This window comes from Zalophus californianus, chromosome 8 (assembly GCF_009762305.2).
Source record: "Zalophus californianus isolate mZalCal1 chromosome 8, mZalCal1.pri.v2, whole genome shotgun sequence".
In the NCBI taxonomy this organism is placed as follows: Eukaryota; Metazoa; Chordata; class Mammalia; order Carnivora; family Otariidae; genus Zalophus; species Zalophus californianus.
Genome location: NC_045602.1, coordinates 37285267 through 37305419, shown reverse-complemented (window position 1 = coordinate 37305419; position 20153 = coordinate 37285267). Strand labels below are relative to the sequence as shown.

The following is a 20153-nucleotide window of genomic DNA, read 5'->3' as shown; positions in this document are numbered from 1 at the left end:
ATCTCACAGACTCCCTGGTGTATCAGTTGACTTTTCCTTTCATTGAGACAACTTTTAGAAATATTATATTAAATCATTATCTCCTATTTTCAGTTTTTCTCGTGTGTATACTTGAAGTGGTCAAATAATTTTGTTTTTTTTCCTTAATAAAACCGGAGGTTTCATTGTGTCTAAAAGTCACTCCTTTCAAATTGGTACATTAAAGGAACCATTTTGGGCTTTGCTTTGTAGTAAACCAACAGTTGTGCATACCATTTGTGATAATGTATCTTTCTGAGCGGGGTTGTATTGACTCCATGGTTCTTATGCAACTTACTAGAAAGCTAATTCTAAAATTTATGATGGAATTTTAGGAGGCCAGGAGGCCAGCTTGAACTGTGTTATTTTCTATTTTATAGGACGACCCCCTGGTCCTGAAATGGAATACTGCACTGACAGGGAGTCTTACTCTTTAGCTGCCGGCTTGGCTCTGGGCATGGTTTGCTTGGGGGTAAGCATTCTCTGTGCCTTCAGATGCTTCAGTTATGACATCTGCATGTTGAGACAAATGATCTTGACACTTAACTCTGAATAGCGCTCTGCCTTACTGTGACTTAACCTGATTCTCAGCTTTTTTTTCTTTCTGGATATTTTTCAGAAAGTGCTAGATTTGGAAATGGAGAGAATTTGTAGTGAAGAGTGGGGTTTAAAAGTTTTTATCCCCCTGGCTTAGATGTAAATATTCAGGGAATGAAATATCTTGAAGAATTAAAGACATAAGATGAAGTGATAGCCCCCTCAGACAGAAAAAAGAAAATTGTGTATGATGGGGAGCTTTAAGTGTCTATAGTAGTTGCTAGAGATAAACCGTGACCTTTTTTTGGCATCTTGGTATTCACTGGGATCTCAGAATGTTGTCACAGTAGTATTTGCTTTGTAACAGAATACAGTATCACTTTGTTCCATCTTTAATCACATCTATGAGACATAGTGTAGAATTATCAGAAACATTTGATCAATGACTGAGTTACCTGGAATGTGGGTTCCTTAAGAACCACCAATACAGTGTTATACTGAAACTAAATTATAAAAAGAAAGTTCACTGTGTTAGATTTTTGATTCTTCACATTTGACACATGAACTAAAGAAGCAGATGGTACAATGGACAAGCATCATACTGGGAATTGGGACATTGATTTGGTTCTGACCAGTGAGACACGTCCTTTAACTACAGTATTGTCTAGTGGCTAAGCAACTCCATGGATTACAATGGAAAAGCAGCATACCGGGAATTGGGACATTGATTTCGTTTTGACCAGTGAGTCATGTCCTTTAACTACAGTATTGTCTAGTGGCTAAGCAACTCCATAGATTGTTTTATATCCTTGTTTATATCCAACCGGGCCAATTACTAGCTTTGTAACCTTGGGCTTTGTGTGTGCCTCACTTTCCTTATCTGTAAAATAGTAGCTATTTGGTAGAATTGTCATATTACGTAAATTAATCCATGTTAAACACACAGAATAGTACCTGAAACAGTAAGTGTTCAATAAGTTTATATTATACTTATTGTTGCTGAAATAGTTCATAGATACAATAATGAAAGGACTCAGATGTTTGTAGTTCAAGTTTCATTTATATACCTAATATTTTCTTTTATCATTAGTAATTAACTGTATTTTGAAGCCTTTATTTTGTGAAATGAAAGTATTAACTTGAACATATAAGTATTGTAATTCTTTTTTTTTTCAAAGATTTATTTCTTATTTTAGAGGGAGAGAGCATGTGCGCTAGTGTGCTCAGGGGGAGGGACAGAGGTAGAGAGAGAGAGAGAATCTCCAACAGACTCCCTGCTGAGCATGAACCCAATGTGGGGCTTGATCTCAACCCTGAGATCATGACCTGAGCCGAAATCAAGAGTTGGATGCTCAATCTACTGAGCCACCCAGGTGTCCCTAAGTATTGTAATTCTTAATGTGAATAATTAAGAGCTTGTTTGAATATTAAGTCATGAGTAATAGTTATTTTAATTTAAAAAACCCAAAATACCTTGCTTGAAGTTAATTCATTGTTTTATTTGTCATGGGTATGTGTTATGAATCTTAATCCATAAGATTTCCTTTCATATGTTTGTTATTTCATTTTCCAGCATGGCAGTAATTTGATAGGTATGTCTGATCTCAATGTGCCTGAGCAGCTTTATCAGTACATGGTTGGAGGTCATAGGCGCTTTCAAGCAGGAATGCATAGGGAGAAGCATAAATCTCCAAGTTATCAAATCAAAGTAAGTCCAAAATAAAGCAACAGATCAAAATTCTGGAAGCTAAGGAGTTAATTTGAAAATAGTAATTTTCTTACCAACATTTGTAATCTGTTAATTTTAAGCATAGGCTAGTATTCAGAAGAATTTGTAATAATTCAGAATTTTTTTTACATAAACTTTTTTTTTTTTTTTTTGATAGGAAGGAGATACCATAAATGTGGATGTAACTTGTCCAGGTGCCACTCTAGCTTTGGCTATGATCTACTTAAAAACCAATAACAGGTATCACATCCCCCCTCTTCACCCCTTGCCATGATAGTGTGACTTCCTTTCTGACCTCAGTAGTAAAACTAAATTATCTTAATGTGTTTATTTTCCTTGTACTGGATTAACCTGATTTTGATTCTCTTCAGTACTCAAGTTATACAGAGTTTTATCTAGAAACAATGTATTTTGCTATTTTAATCTTTGACAATATAATTGCCAATTTTTATTTATTTTTGTTTTATAGTTGATGTCACTGACAATCAGAAAATGCCCAAATTCCTTTTCATTAATTATGCATGTTATTTGAGGATTGGTTAAGCCAGAATCATTTGGCATTATTCTATTCTTGGTTACCATTTATAAAAATGATTTCTGCTTAGTTCAAGAACTTGTCTAATAATCATACCAGCTTCCTTCCCAGCTCCCAGTAATTAGTGCTGGACACTTGAAAGTAGACTTTTGGCATTTATTCTTTTACATTTTACATAGAAGAGTAAGTTGGGTAGGAGACATTAAACTATGTTTTAAATTTTAAGTCTTTTAAGTTAAAAAATATTCTAGGATTCAAGAATTTTTTCAGTATTGTGAATTTCTCCTGTTAGAAAAGTGAATGTATGTAAAATTAACAAAATGGTTAAAAACAGGTATTTTTCATCTATTTTGATGAATATGTATGTTAGTGCTTTCTTGGTAATGGAGATGTTTCAGTGAACAAAACAAAACTTAAAAATATCTGTTTTCATAAAGCATATGTTGTCATAGGACAGACATTAATACATGACAAATACTGTATTAGAGGGTATAAAATATTATGGAAAGCAAATAGGGTAGTGGTTGGAGTGGGGAGAAGTGTTTTGAAACCTGTCTTGGGATTCCTGATTTTTTTGTCCTCTAGTTGAGCAATAATGCCTACTGATATCCTCCACCAACAGATCTATTGCAGATTGGCTTCGTGCTCCTGACACCATGTATTTGCTAGACTTTGTGAAGCCAGAATTTCTCTTGCTTAGGGTATGGTACTTCGTAATTTTTTTTTTTTTCTGCTAACATTAGGAGTCTTGTTTGTGTTTCTCAAGTTTAACTTGTGAATATAAATGTTTCTATAGGGGAGCCTTTTACTATTAATCCATCATCTAGATGTAATTGATAGTATTCTTTTGAAATTTCCCAAATGTAACTTGTAGGAATGCCAGGAAACACAACCATGTTGCTATACAATGCTACGAGTTGACATTTCAACTTCTTACATTATTCAACAAGCAGTAAGTGGCTACGGCTGCTTTATTTTACATTCTTTCATTACTAAGGATGCAGCATTACTATTAAGGGTATAATTAATGACTAACTATTTGACATAATTGCCTGTATTTTTCCTTTTATTCTTTAATGTTTAAACTTGTAAGTTTTTAGCATATGAAAGCTTTTAAGTTATACAGACAGTGCTAAGATTCTTTGTGATTTTTCTTTTATGAAGCAAGTGTTTAAAAGTCCTTTAAACTTTAATAACAACTCAATTGTAGGGTGTTTTTGTGTGTTAAAATCTAAACTTCAATTTATTTTAATGAGTTTAGCTTAGGTTGATATTATGTACTGTATTTTTCAAAGTTGCCATCAGTTGAGAACTGATTTTTACATTATTTAATATGATTATTGTTATAAAATCTATGAACTTTGCCTACTCTAATTGATTTTATCTCTGTTACGTTTTGAAGACACTTGCTCGATGCCTGATTCTGTGGGATGATATTTTACCAAATTCCAAGTGGGTTGATAGCAACGTTCCTCAAGTGAGTATATATAATAAACATTGTTATATCTTTAATAGCATAAATTACAATTTCTTGTGGGATTTTACAAAACCCTGTAAAATACTTTTTTTAATAAAGGCAGTATTGATAATTATAGTATCTCTTGAAAACATGGGAACTTCAAGATTGTGTGCTGACCACAGACCACAGTCTTTTCTTTTGGCCCCAGATCCTGAGAAATTGTAGTATTAAAAATTAAATGTACCAAAGTACCTTAAAAAAGTATTTTTGACATTTTTTTACCTAATTAAGCTGCCCTTTATGGCACAGACTAGGACCTGCCCTCAGGCCAGAAGCCATGAAAAAGGAAACTTACCCACTAGTTTTCCTGTCTTCTAAATGTCACCTCTCCTCTAGAAACTGCTTGCTTTTGTTTGATCTCTAGTGCCTTTAGGTCAAGGATTGGGGAACTATGGCCCACCTGTTTTTATAAGTAAAGTTTTACCAGGACACAGCCATGTCATTCATTTACTTATTACGTGTAGCTGCTTTTGTGTTACAACAGCAGAAATCAGGAGTTGCTTTAGATACTATATGGTCTACAACCCAGAAATGTTTACTCTTTGGCCCTTTAAGGAAAAGTTTGCTGACCCCTGCCATGATAATTAATTTTTATATTTTGCCCAGAGTTTATACTTGTTTCCTGCAAGAGAGTCAGTCTGATAGTTTATTCATCCATTACCTGAACTCCTAGATTATTTGTATTTGTTTGATTCTTCCAGTTTGTTAACCATTAATGTGAAACAGGTGAGGAAGAGTTGTTTTAATTGACTCTGCCATTTGTCACCAGAATTTTATCTCCTAGCACATCTGGATGTCAGAGATGACAGTTCTTTCTGAAAGTGCCCTTTAAAAATATATTGTAATATAAAATTATACTTTTCCCCCCCATTCCTTCATTCAGTACATATTTGTTGATCTTCTGTAAATGACCTCTGTAAATGCTAAACTCTAGGCTACATTTAACATGCATCTGAAATGTGGACTGTCCTCAAGAAACTTTAGTACATTTACTAAGTTAGTTTACAAAGTTAAGCATGTACACACATAACTCTATTTCAGAACAGAAAGTGAGGATCCATGTCAGAGTTCTATTTTTAACTTTTGTGGACGTGGTCCTTGGACTTTTAATATATAGTTATCTTTCTGGTATTTCTTTTACTTCAGACTTAATATTTTTAAATTTGGCCTTGTTTGTATCAGGGATCCCCAAATACATATAACAAGTTCACAGTTCTGTTCATTGATACTTCCTGTCACTCTCCACTTTTCTCCTAGTTTTCACCCACTCATCTCATTGATTCTGTAGCAAGGCCCCTTGTAGGGTACAACCTAGTGTTAAAAGAGGTATTAAAAAGGTCACTTTGTAAACTGCTTTTTTGTTTGTTTGGACTTAAGGCACATCTAAAATAACAACTAATGTCTTCATAGCACTTTTTCCTTCATTACAAGTGTAACTATACAACTTGTGTTATGCTCTTAGGCAGTGCTGTACTGTGACTTGTTCAAGTATTGCCCTCAGTGCATGGGTGGGAACAATGTGCTATTGTTTGTTATCAGTATGTCTGTGTATCCATTAGACTGAACTCCTCAAAGTTAGCTACTGTGTCTTTTCCATCTTTCCTTCCTAGCAGCTAGCACTTAGTAGCGAGAGATACTGTTAACACTGTTACAGTTCTTACTAGTTGAAAGAAGGCAGACTGGGGGTCCAGAGTCACCCAGCTATTAAAAGCTGGGGTAAAACTGAAACTAGCTAGTAGGACTTCAGCTCTTAAGAGTTTTGCATTGTACCCGTACAAGACAGAGGACTTTGGTGGTCTTTCCTTGTTCATTTCCTGGATGTTTCACCTTGCCCTTAAAGGATTACATTTCTCCCTTTGATTACTCCTTATATTTTTTATTTTTTTTTTTAAACTTTAGGAGACCATAGGAAAGATGACAAGGACCAGATTGAGGAGGGGTTCTCCCTCTCCTCCCCCAATTATTTACAACCCAAGTTCTTAGTGGTGCTTTTTAATGGTTTATGATCAAGTATAGTGTTACAGTACACAGATTAATGATGATGGTGATGATAGCAGCTAACACTTAAGACTTACTATGCAGCAGACATTAATTTTAAGAGCCTTGAGTAGATTGAGTCTTCTAATTCTCACAGGAACCAAGAAGGTAGGCATTTACTGTGCTCATTTTACAGACGAGACACAGAGCAGTCAAGAACATTGCTTGTTGTCACAGAGCTAGTGTGGTCCCTGCTGAACCTAGGCCTGAAGCTCCAGTTTTGAAGATAAAAGGAGCTTATAAATGCCTGCTGTCAAAATAGAAATATTCCATTCCTATATAATGTTATAATAAACACTTTATATAAATGTTATAATTAGGTTATCTATATATAAATTACTCACTTTGGAGTTATGTCAGTTTTTCAGAATGTCTCTCAATTTCTGAGTAAATAACATTCAAAATTAAAAATAAAGTCTGTAGAAGAAGGAAGAAAGATGGAAGTAGTTATCAGCCTATATTACACAGCCAGCATAATTGCTTACCTCATTGAGATTATCAAAGAGAAAAGGTATTTCAAGTTTTTTGATTTGGTGATAATTCATTTCATAAGAAGACGGGGTCATAAGCGAGTTTAGAATATTTATTGGTCTATTATAGAAAGCATCCTGAAATATTACTCTTCTAAAGAGTCTTCTAAAAGATTATAAGAATACTTTTTAAAATTTAATTTAAAGTAATTAAATGATTTAATTGGGTAATTTAAATCAAATTTAATTTTGATAAAGTTTTACTACTTACACTGTAAGGAAAGGTATGTGTTTCTAAACAGTAGTTATAGATTAACATATTGATGGCTTATTTTTTTATTTTTTTTTTAAGATTTTATTTATTTATTTGACAGAGACAGTGAGAGAGGGAACACAAATGGGGAGTGGGAGAGGGAGAAGCAGGCTTCCTGCTGAGCAGAGAGCCCGACATGGGGCTTGATCCCAGGATCCTGGGATCGTGACCTGAGCTGAAGGCAGACTAACTGAGCCACCCAGGTGCCCCTGACATATTGATGGTTTAGTTTAGCTTGGGTAACTAATCTAGTGACTAACCTTACTCTGGTAGGCATAAGGCTAAAAATATCTCATGAATAAGAACTCTGTTTAGAGTTCTTTCCAGTTGCTTTTTTCCCTCTCCCCACTGCTTTCCCATATTCTTGCTCCAGCCCTATTCCGCAGTCATCTTTGCATTTCATTTCATTGGTGTGAAATAATATCACCCTGTTACTGACTCAGAATACACTTCGGTACTCCAGTTCATACACATTCTATTCAGTCCTATTCAGTTATTGTTGGGTCCATCTTAGATTTGAAGTTGGATTGCATTCAGTGTGATTAAAATATATGTCTTTGAATAAAATGGCTTATTATATGTACTTATGGCCATGAAAAACAGTATGTTGTTTTTCTTTTCTTTTTTTTGGTGAAGGGTCCTTGGGGGGAGGGGCAGAGGGAGAGAGAGAATCTGAAGCAGGCTTCCTGCCCAGTGTAGAGCCCTGTGTGGGGCTTGGTGTCACAACCCTGAGATCATGACCTGAGCCGAAATCAAGAGTCAGATGGTTAACCAACTGAGCCACCCAGGTGCCCCAAAAGCAGTATGTTATTTTTCAAATCATTTAATTAATATTTGTAACTTGAATATTAATGTCCAGGTATTCTTGCTTTCTCTCTTGACAGATTATAAGAGAAAATAGTATCTCTCTCAGTGAAATTGAATTGCCTTGCTCAGAGGATTTGAATTTGGAAACTTTGTCGTAAGTCAGGAAATATGTAAATCAAATGAGCTATTGTAGCATCTCTCATGGATAAATAGAAATATACTATGTGGGAAAAGTACTGTCCTTGATTTGAGTAATTCTGAATCCCCCATGTTTCTAACCATTGCTTATCAGATGCTCACAGAGTTGATTTTTTCGTTGTTTTTTGTTTAGGTCTCTGAAGTGTAGAGCTCTTGCCCTCAAAAAAGTGTCAGAGATTTAACTTGTACATATTCCTCTTTTATCCTTTTCATTAAAAAATCTGGCAGTTATTTTAAAAAAATTATCTTCTTGCTGTGTGTGAAAAATGCAGTCAAGAGGCACACTTTATCAGTAAGGGCTACATGGTCCTTCTGCTGAAGAAATCTGATGGAATAGAGGCACAGTTGAGCATTCCCAGAAGAATATAAACTAGTTTTGAGAACAGGAATATTTATTATTTTTACCCCCAGAAAATAGTAATAATGAATTTTAAAGCAAAATAATGGCAGTATTAAATTTCTTGTAATCTGTTTTCAGGCAAGCACATGTCTACATAATTGCAGGAGCCTGTTTGTCTCTGGGTTTTCGATTTGCTGGCTCAGAAAACCTATCAGCGTTTAATTGTTTGGTAAGAAGGATCTTAGTTTACTCTGTTCTTTTTTAAAGTGTTGATACTCTTCTTTTAACCTCAGATTTTTTTCTTTTTTTTTCCAGCATAAATTCGCAAAAGATTTTATGACTTATTTGTCTGCACCTAATGCTTCTGTAGTAAGTCTTTTTATGATCATTCTCCTTGAGAATAAAATTGAACTTAAAGAAAATTCACTGATAATTCAGTTACTTATGTGTTGTTAAGTATCTCTACAGTTGTTTGAATTTAGAATGGGAGATTTGAAATTTTGGCTCATCTTTGTTTTTGTGTTCTGAGGTATTAATTAGGTGGAAGTGTGCTGACCCTTGAAGGATGTACAGGTCTCTAATTCTTATGATAGCAAAAACCATATCCTTCATGGATTGTCATACCCTATGCCATTCTGTCTCAGGACTGATTATTGGTAACTGCTTTTTTTAAAAAAAAAAAATTAGCGCCTAGTTAAAATGCAATTCTTTTGAGGCATTGCTGCTCTAATGACAGGAGATTGTAAGATTTTATTTCATGGTAAAACCACACAGATTGGGCGCCTGGGTGGCTCAGATGGTTAAGCATCTGCCTTTGGCTCAGGTCATGATACCAGGGTCCTGGGATCGAGTTCTGCGTCAGGCTCCCTGCTCCTTGGCAGCCTGCTTCTCCCTCTGCCTCTCTCTCTGTCTTTCATAAATAAATAAATAAAATCTTAAAAAAAAAAACCCACACAGATTTGTGCAACATTATGTATAATATAAGAAAACTAGAAAATCAAGAAGTCTGAAAGTAGGTACATTTGATTATTGGGTATTTGGACATTGTTATACAATGGAGCTATCAAACTTGTGTAAGAATTTTTATGAGTAAAGATTGTTTATAATAGATTTAAAAAGTTAAAAATATCATGTATAATAATATCTCAATTTCATTTGAAAAAAATTCGTAAGATACAGGAAAAGATTTAGGGAAAGGCCAAAATATTTATGGCACTTCTCTTTGGGTGTTAGTATTCCAAGGAATTGTTAATTTCCTTTTGATATTTATTTTCTCAATTTTCTACATAACTTATAATCAGAGAAAATTTTTGTTTTTACAGATTTTTTAAAGCTATATTTGTAGTCTAATACTGCAGTTGTAGCATGTCCTCTTTTTTGCATTTCCAGACAGGTCCGTACAACCTGGAAACGTGCCTGAGTGTGGTGCTGCTCTCTCTTGCCATGGTAATGGCCGGCTCGGGGAACCTAAAGGTTTTGCAGCTTTGTCGCTTCTTACACATGAAAACAGGTGGTGAAATGAACTATGGTTTCCACTTAGCCCATCACATGGCCCTTGGACTTCTCTTTCTGGGAGGAGGAAGGTAAATGAATATGTATTTTCTGTTTAGTGAAATGATCTCATGAACAAGATCTAGAAGAGTGATTTATTTTGGTTTTGAAGATACTTGAAAATTTTGGTCCTGCCTGTCTATTAGCATATCGAGGAGCATTGTTACACTTTAAAAGGCTTTTTTTTTTTTTTAAGTTTAGCCATCAATTTATGCCTTACTTGGTAGAGTTACCATCCTTGCTGCGCATTTGCAGAAGAGTCGGTACTCAGTTCCTCAGTGCATCACCTCTTGTTCCCCACTGTTTAATGACTTTGACCTCCCACTGAACTACCCTCTCATAAAGGTTATGAACAGTATTGGTCATCAAGTCCTGAGAGTTTCTTAGTTTTCTCCTTCTTTGTTCTCTTTCCAGCATCTGTCATTCCTGACCACCTCATCTTTTTATAAGACTTCCCTGTAGACTACCATGTAGATAAGATAGAACTCAGAATACCTGTCTCTACCCCTGCTATGCCTCTCCTGTTAACTATTACTTCACTTCTACCCAAAGATAATCACTATTTAGTCTCCTAACACCTTGGACTGGCTTTGCCTGTTTTTGAAATTCAAATGGAATCATACACTGTGTATTAGTTCATACTTACAGTTGACCCTTGACCAGCATGGTTTGAACTGTGCAGGTTCACTTACACACTGTTGTTTTGGTAAAACACAGTACAGTCCTGTAAATATATTTTGTCTTCCTTAATTTTCCTAATATTTCCTTTTCTGTAGCTTACTTTATTATAAGAGTACACCATATAGTACATATAACATAAAAAATATGTGTTAGATTTATCTACTGTTTATGTTCTCGGTAAGGCTTCCAGTCAACAGTAGGCTATTAGTTAAGCTTTGGGGAAGTTATAACTTATTCATAGACTTTTGACTGTGCAGGGTGATTGGTACCTCTAACCCTCACATTGTTCAGGGGTCAACTGTACTTCTTTAGCTCAACATTGTGAGATTCATCTGTGTTGCATGTAGCAATGATCTATTTCTTGCTGTTGAATTCCATTGTATGATTATACCACAGTTATTGATGTACTCTGCTCATGATGGATGTGTTGTTTCTAGTTTGGGGCTGTTATGAATATTCTTGTATATGTCTTTGATTTTGTTGTATATAGATCTATGTGTGGACCTATGAGTGTGTATGTATGCTTAACTTCTGTAGATAATGCCGTCGGTGCTCCAAATATACCCATCAGTGTTGTATGCTGTTCCAGTTGCTCCCCATCCTTCTCAACACTTGTTTTATTGTTAGTCTTTTTAATTTTGCCATCTGGTAGTAGTTGTGGTTTTAGTTTCCATTTCTCTGAATAATGATATTTAGCACCTTTTATATCCTTAATGGCTGACTGGAAATCTCCTTTTGTGATGTCTAAGTCTCCTGCTACCCATTTTCATGTTGGCTTATTTATGTAAACATTTTATTTGTGGTAATATACACATAACATAAAATTTATCTTCTTAATCATCTCTGAATGTGCAGTTCAGTAGTAGTAAGTGTATTCACCAATCGCCAGAACTTTTTCACCTTGCAGAATTGAAGTTCTGTCCCCTTTAAACAACAGCTCCTTCTTGCCCCCTTCCCCCAGCCCCTGACAGCCTCTGTTCTACTCTCCGTTTCTATTCATCCTACTATTCTGTATTGGTTTATCATTATGATCCTGAACCCTTTGTCCCTCTTAGGTGTTGTATTCACCTTCTCCTGCTGTGTGGCTCACCTTTTAACTCTCTTAATGGTGTCTTTTGATGAACAAAGTTATTAACATTTTTCTTTTATGGTTTGTACTTTTTTGTCCTTCTGATGAAATATTTCCTTACCCCTCTCCCCCAAATGAAAATACTCTCTTTATTTTCTACAAGTGTTTTAGCTTTTCCATTCGCATTTGGATATGAAATCTACCTGTACCTGATATTTCTGTATGAGTTTTTGATAATTGATGCCCCACTATTATTGAAAAGTTTATCTTTTCTCCACTGTTCTGCAATACCATTTTTAGTATAAATTAAGTGTCCATATACATACATTTATTTCTGGGCCATTCTGTTCAGCTGGTCTATTTTTCTATACTTACACAATACCACAGCCTTAATAATAGTAGCTTTATAATAAGTCTTGATGTCAGGTAGAATAAATCTTCCAGACTGGGATTTCTTCTTCAAAAGTGTGTTTTTCTGTTCTTGGCTCCTTGAATTTTTGTGTAAAAATTGGAATTTGTTTATGATTTTCCACACTAAATGACCTGATAAAATACTGATCAGAATTGCATTGAGTCTATATATTGGTTTGGGAGGAATTGAAATCTGTTATAATAGTGAGTCTTTCAATCTGTGAATATGGTGTATTGTTTAATTTATTTAGCTTTAGTTTATGTGACCTTGGTCGACTGATAGAATTTCTACAAGTCATATAGGTTTATTTTCCTCTCTTCTGTAAGACTGAATTAAATATTGGAGCTCACCTTTCTAGAAGTATAAAAAGTAAAGATTATCAGAAAGGTGTGCTTTCTCTTTTAACAGGATTTGTACAATTGTTCTTTCTTTCTTTCAATATTTTATTTATTTATTTTGATAGACAGTGAGAGAGGGAACACAGCAGGGGGAGTGGGAGAGGGAGAAGCAAGCTGCAAGCTTCCTGCTGAGCAGGGAGCCCAATGCGAGGCTTGATTCCAGGACCCTGGGATCATGACCTGAGCCGAAGGTAGACGCTTAATGACTGAGCCACCCAGGCACCCCAAATTGTTCTTTCTTTAATTATTTAGAATTAAGAATGGTTAAAGAAATCTTACTATGAAAATTCTTCTTATTTATTTTTGAAAACTTATTTTCCTTTCCAAATAAATGCCTGCATCTCTCTTGTTCTCTTACTCATTTTTTTAAAAATTTCAATTCCAGTATACTCAGTCTTATGCAATCTTATTTTTCATTGTTTTACGCTGAACATATTTCCTCTGCTTTCATATTGAGTAGATTTTCTCCCACTCTGCTCTGCTTTTCTAATGATTCCTGGTCTTTGAATGGTTATGCATACTCTGTGACAACATTTAAATTTCTCATTGCATAACCATATCCTATGTTTAATCTCAAAATTTCTAACAATATCTAACGTTTATCTTTGGGTTTTGGTTTTGTCGAAATGGTAAAGAGACAATGGCCTATTTTATGCACATGTGAAAATAGATATATTTTCTTACATAAATTTTGAAATCTCTTCTTCCTAATTCCTTAAATATGTGTATATATGATAAATGCTAAGTTCTTACTTGATACCTTAATTATTAAAATAGATAAAGACTTGGGGATATGTATGTGTGTGTGTGCATGTGAATGTATATAATAAAATATATATCTATATTAGTTATCTGCAACAATGGTTTTACGTGATGTCTGGTACCATTTTTATTTCAAAATATTTGTAAGAAAAACGTTAGAACTTTAGAGTAATCTGCTTGTTTGCCATGCAGAGTTTGAGCAACAGTAAAATAATATAAGGAAAATCTCAAAAGATTTTATTAAGAGTATCAAGCCCGGCATCGGGCTCCCTGCTCGGCGGGGAGTCTGCTTCTCCCTCTCCCACTCCCCCTGTTTGTGTTCCCTCTCTCGCTGTGTCTGTCTCTGTCAAATAAATAAATAAAATCTTAAAAAAGTGTGTGGCCTTTATAAAAATAAGTTCATCACACTGATAAGAAAAAAAGCTATTTGTACTTGGAGGAATAGTTGTTTATACATTCATTGTAACTTTTTATGATAACTTATACCTTTTTCATTTAGTCCATCATTTTAAGGAAATGCTCAGGCTTTACAGAAACAGAAAAAGGTTTGAGATACACCCAGTTACAAACCCTATATTTTTAGAAGTGAGGGTTGTTATTGTCTAAGGAGGTATGTATAGAACTGGAGAAGTGGTGTCCTTCATACATGACTTTGTCAATATCTGTAATCTCTAGGTTTGCATTCATGGTCCTCACTACTGTGATATTTTCGGTTAAAAAACCATGATTATTCAGGTTTTGGAAGTTAGTATCTGTGAGGTGTTGCTTCTGCTTTCATTAGTAGATGATCTTGAAATGGCTTAAAGACTCACTGAAAAGTGACACGTTGATAGCGTTGACACACTTGTATCTATCAAGGCATTTCATCAGTGGGTCCTTGCCACAGTTCTCCAATTTCCTGATTCTCAAGAAGGCCTTGGAGGTTTGCATAGTATAATAACGTCTTTCCTTCCTGCATTTGTTTCACAGGTACTCTTTGAGTACGTCAAACTCTTCCATTGCAGCTCTCCTCTGTGCCCTTTACCCGCACTTCCCGGCTCACAGCACTGACAACCGGTGAGTCTAGTGATTCTGTCTTCAATGTGATCTTTCGTAAGGTCTCCAAGGGGTAATTTGATGATGATTTGGTTCCATAGATTCATTTCCAAATTAGTTTATTCTCTTCTTGGACTAAGTTATCTTCCTGACTAAATCTTTTAAAATGTCTAAGTATTAGACCAAGAGAACTTTGGACATCTGATGAACTGATGGATCAGTCTTCCACCAGTTTTTAATCAGTAGAACTGCTGTGAACCCAGAAGTGGGCCATACAGGATTATCTTTAGGGAAAAATTCATCAAACAAAAGATAGTAGCCAACAGAAGCAAGATGGTATGTTTTATACTATAACTGTTTAATTCTAAGAGAGAAATTGATCTGATTTAGTGGCAGTGTCTATATGAATTCCCTTTTTCCCTCTTTTACATAAATGCTGAGAAGTTTTGTATAAATGAAATAGAAGGGACACGAAAAGCAAAATGCAGCAAAGAATCAGAGACAATTTAGAAGTGGCAGTGAGCCCTAGAACCTCAAACACATAGGAAAGGTGTGATTGTACAGAAGCTCTGCATTTGAGAGCACAAACAACCATCAGCGCTGCGGTCTCCCCAGCAGTTTCAGGCAGAGCTGATTCCTGCTGCATGTGGAGGAGGGGGAGAAAATAGCTCCTTATGTTTCCGTGACATCCGAGGTGACCAGTGTGTTCAACTCATCTCTCAAGAGACGCATCAAGAGATGGAGCAGTAACAGAGTAACTAAGCTGTCATGCTCTGGTGTAATGTAGTTTAAAATAGTAATAATAAACGAAAATTAGCTCTTTTATAAAAGTGGCCTGATTTGACATCCAAACTCTGATGATAGATGGAGCACAAGCATATTCTTCTTAAATTAATGCAACTCTTACAAGTGGTCTCTTGTCAGTTTAGGAAAGACATTTTGAGTTGTTAAAGTCAGTAATTAGTGGTTAGTTAGTTGGTGGTTAATTAGTTACAACAAAGAGCCACACTTTGATATTCCTGGGAGAATCATTTGATTTAGCTATTTTAAACAAACTAATTTCGTCAGCGCCAAGAACCTTTATGTAACTGATAAGTATCTTTTTTTTTCTGGCCTTGATTGCTTTTAATTTTTTTTTTTTAAACAGGAACAGATCTACACCTTTATTTATTTATTTTTCAGTAAGGTTAAATCCTTGAGGGGTACAACATCACACAGATTCTGTGGCCAGTGGCTTTAGCAGGAAGGTTGCTTTGGAATTTGGTATGAACCATGCCACTGTTTCCATGAGCATCAGTTACTTTTCCTCAGATTACTCTGGTTTTGTTCAGTTTGCCACCAGGAGTCACTGTGTCATTCTTTGCTTTGTATATCTAAGCATATCTCTTGCCTAGATAGAATTCAGTTTCATTTCAAGCATAAACACTTTCAATTTTAAGGAGAGCTGTGTGCTCCTCTGGTTCTGGAGACCCTGCTTATAGCCAGCAAAAATGACCTTGGAACACAGCCTTCTAGACACATTTGTCATTTTAGGATTCCTCTTCTCAGTAGGCCCCACTTACTTGCACCGAGAGTTCAGCAGCAGGAGTCCCCCTCTGCTTTTAATTCTAATTAATTTATAGGAAAGGGTAGGTTTGGGTGGGAAGAGGGGGCTATTGCTGTAACTAAAATTTAAAAAGAAAAATTTGAAGTCTCATTTTATCCTTCTTTGGCATCTTAAAATGTAAAAACTTTTTGTGTTTAAATGCTAAAATATAAATTTTAAAGTTAAAAAAAATTTTGTTTTTGAAAACCCAGAAAAGCACACACACAGAAAGAAAAACTTCATAATCTCCCCCATTAGTTTTTGGTGTCCTAGATCCCAGGTGTGTGTGTGTATTTGTGTACAGGGATGCATATGTAGAAGAGCTTTCCTTCTCCCTGCCAACCCTTAAGCCAGAAAAACAAAGAATAGAAATAAGTCCCTTGGAAGGTAAAAAGATGCCTTTTTGGGGCATTGAAGGATTATTTGAGAACTGATTTTATAAGTGTTGAACATCAGTAAATATTTTCATGTTAAGATAATTTTTACCTCATCTATAAAACCTCTTAACTGTGAAAATGCAAGTAAAGAATTTTTGAGTCAAGGATCATGTGTCTATAATTTTTTAAAGAGAATCTCTCCGTCAGTTTTTAGTTGAATTTCATCATCTTCCTTCAGGATTGCTGTCATGGGAAGATAGCAACCCCAGCTTCTGTCGTGGTTGTGGAGCTCACTCTGTCGGCACCTGCTTGTTACCTCCTCTCTGTGTTTTCTGTGAACAGGTATCATCTCCAGGCTCTGCGGCACCTGTATGTGCTGGCTGCAGAACCAAGGCTTCTAGTGCCTGTGGATGTGGACACAAACATGCCCTGCTATGCCCTTTTAGAAGTTACCTATAAGGTAATTCTTTCCTCCTCTCATTTATTTGCAATTTTGTTACCGCTCATACATCTTTGCAGGTCAGAATATTTAAAAAATGTTGTCCTTTAAAAGACGACAGAGTGAATTAATCTCTTATAAAAATTGAAGCTTCTAAAGTTCTTGTACATCCTGCCAGGCCATTTGGGCTCATTTGTAGTTTATGAGGGTAATATTGTAGAAGTCACGAGCTGCTCTTTTGTCCCTAGAGCCTATAGTTTGAAAATGTCCTTGTTCACTAAAGTGTTCTAAAGAATGAGTTGAGTTAGAACTATTCCTAGATTTGTGTGCAGAGTGCTTTAAGATCATGTATTTGATGAGAGATCCTTGATTTTGATATACAGATTGTAAGTCATGTATCCTTCATTCAGAATATTATTAAGTACCCTCTGTGCATCGGAACTACGCAAAGGCTCTGGGTGGGGTATAAAAATTACATCGTTGTATTCCTTAAGGACTCCTGTCCATTGGGTAGCCAGGCATGGGTGCAGTCAGAATAGAGTGTGGGGGTATGTGTAGAATGCAGGGGAACTGAGGAGAAATGCCCCCTCCAGCTGTTGAGGGTTGGGGAAGTTGTCATGGTAGACACAATGTTTGGGCTGAGATTTGCCAGCTGAGCAGAGGCACATTTCCAGAAGATGATATGTGCAAAAATCCAGAGGCCTCAGAAGTACAGATCTGTGCTGCTCGCGTGTGAGGTGGTATAAGAAGATGCAGGCCCTGCAAAGGATTGTAGACTTTGCTCTTAAGACTTGATACCAGAGAGCATTTAATGCCATTTGACCATCTGTGTAGAAACTGTGGGGAGAGAGAAGTACAGAGTGGAGATATTTCTTCTTTGTAGCTTCCCCTAACTACATAGTGAATTGTGGTTGTTCTTTGACATTTGTAAAGGGTACTCAGTGGTATGAACAAACCAAAGAAGAATTGATGGCTCCTACCCTTCTTCCAGAACTCCACCTCTTAAAGCAGGTAAGTGGGATGTGATTTAGGGAGATCTGTGCAAGAGGTTAATTCAGCCAGGATAATATAGCATCAAAGGTAGCTAAGTAAAAGCCTATGCTTTCTCAGTGATCTGTAGGAAATAGGAAAGCAGCCCCAGGAGGAATTGTCATGAGGAACAGAGAAGGTCTGTACTTTCCGATCTTTACGGAGAGGTTAGATGGCTGTAGAACTTGATTCATGTACATTTTTATGTAGAAGTGAAGCTTGTTAACTTTTCAGTGTCTCTTTCCAGCCTGTTTATTTTTATTTCCTCTGAGAAACGTAGGTTTCATTTTGTCAAACTAGCACTTTTTTAGCATTCAGTCAACTGTGTTCACATTTATCTTGGCAGATTAAAGTAAAAGGCCCACGATACTGGGAACTGCTCATAGATTTAAGCAAGGGAACACAACACTTGAGGTAAGTATACTGAATTTCTTAGATGTATCTGTGAAGTGAATAGGAGTATATGGGAAGGTAGAAATTGCAGATTATCATCTAGAATCGTTCCTTGTCATCCTTTGATCTCATACAGGACAGGATCTCATATATATTGAATAAAGTGGTCTGTAACTTTGAAACGGAGTTTGTATTAGAAAATAAGTTTTAGTTTTTTTTTTTAATATTTATTTATTTGACATGGGGTGGGAGCAGGGAGAGAGCAAGCACAAGCAGGGGGAGCGGCAGGCAGAAGGAGAAGCAGGCTCCCTGCTGAGGAAGGAGCCCGATGTGGGGCTCGATCACAGGACCCTGGGATCGCGACTCAGGCCGAAGGCAGATGCTTAACTAACTGAGCCACCCAGGTGCCTGAGTTTTAGTTTAGAAGACAAACCCTAATAGTTATATTTATTCATTGAAAATCTTGTAGTGATCTAAGTTGGTATAGTAACGGAATTATCTGTTGGAGCAGTAATGAAAATCAGTGTAAGAAAGTAAGGCTGTGGGGAGCCTGGGTGGCTCAGTTGGTTAAGTGTCTGCCTTCAGCTCAGGTCATGATCTCAGGGTCCTGGGATCAGGCTCCGCGTTGGGCTCCCTGCTCAGTGGGAAGCCTGCTTCTCTCTCTCTCCCTCTGCCTGCCGCTTCCCCTGCCTGTGTGCTCTGTCTCTGTGTGTGTGTGTGTGTGTGTGTGTGTGTGTGTGTCAAATAAATGAACAAAATCTTTAAAAAAGTGGGGGGAATAAGGCTGGCATGTATGTCTGTCTACAAAGAGAACTTTATAACAAATGATGTTTGTCAGACCACATCTTTGTATCTTCTTATCATTGTTTCGTCAAATTGTTCTCATAAAATTATGATAGATTGCTTTTGGGTGGAAATAGTCATATGTAAGAAATTCATGAACAGAGTCTTAATTTTATGCCTTGAGTAGTGTGTAAATTAAGTCTTTAAATTTCTAGAAAGTTTAACAAGCAACATAAGAATTTTTATAGTTTGGTCCCAGTTTATATTTCCCTTAAACTATCTATATGATAGCTGTTTTCTGTATTGTTATTTGCAGCATTATTTTTTTTCTGCTGCAAACCAATCAAAAGATATTTAGTACCTCCAGTGGATAGAGGATAAAAGGAATATGAAAAAGTGTTAGATAAAAGCCTTTGAAGCACACACTTGAGAAGGCAGAGCACCTTTTTACTTAACTAAGTTCTGTGAACCTAGACACCAAAGAAAAGTAGAACTTTATTTTGGCTTTCTCATAGGGACTGATTTAGTTTTAGACACAGTAAATAATAATATACCCTACTGGAAAATTAGACTTCATCTCATGTGAACACACTGTTGGGAGACACTGTGTTTCCAGCCGAGAACTACAAATAACACCTCACATAAAATTCATTCTTGCTTTTTTTCAGATCAATCCTTTCTAAGGATGGAGTTCTGTATGTTAAGCTCAGAGCAGGTCAGCTCTCCTATAAGGAAGATCCAATGGGGTGGCAAAGTTTGTTGGCCCAGACTGTGGCCAACAGGAACTCTGAAGCTCGGGCTTTCAAGGTAGTATTGATTGGTTAAAAACTGAAGGATGAGGTGGAATAATTACAAATCCCACTAGCCCATCCAAAGCATGTACTTCTGTGATAACATTTATCGTACCATTTAGGTGAATCTGCTCTCTCATCACTGCAAATTATAAAGACTGAATAACCTTGGATCTGTTTCTTGTTTTAGGTAGCAACTATAATAAAATACGGGCCATCTGCCAGGACTCTAAGGATGACTTACATTTAGCAGTAGGGACAATATATCTTAACATTGTAAAAACACTTAGTTTAATAATTTTACTTACTAATCTTCAAATCTGTTCAGATTTGCTTAATTCATGG

At 36.1% G+C, this 20153-nt stretch overlaps 1 protein-coding gene across 8 annotated transcripts in view; it reads left to right on the top strand.

The window, feature by feature from the left end:
• Positions 1–20153, top strand: part of ANAPC1 (anaphase promoting complex subunit 1) — a 91624-nt gene that overhangs the window by 56089 nt on the left and 15382 nt on the right. For all 8 annotated transcript variants that reach the window (XM_027621562.2, XM_027621563.2, XM_027621564.1 and 5 more), the window contains 14 exons: positions 399–490; positions 2129–2263; positions 2442–2524; positions 3442–3520; positions 4222–4296; positions 8043–8119; positions 8642–8732; positions 8819–8872; positions 9893–10086; positions 14346–14432; positions 16716–16833; positions 17746–17823; positions 18188–18255; positions 19686–19824. In XM_027621562.2, coding sequence (XP_027477363.1) covers positions 399–490; positions 2129–2263; positions 2442–2524; positions 3442–3520; positions 4222–4296; positions 8043–8119; positions 8642–8732; positions 8819–8872; positions 9893–10086; positions 14346–14432; positions 16716–16833; positions 17746–17823; positions 18188–18255; positions 19686–19824 — 1370 coding nt within the window. The remainder of the gene's footprint in view (positions 1–398; positions 491–2128; positions 2264–2441; positions 2525–3441; positions 3521–4221; positions 4297–8042; positions 8120–8641; positions 8733–8818; positions 8873–9892; positions 10087–14345; positions 14433–16715; positions 16834–17745; positions 17824–18187; positions 18256–19685; positions 19825–20153) is intronic.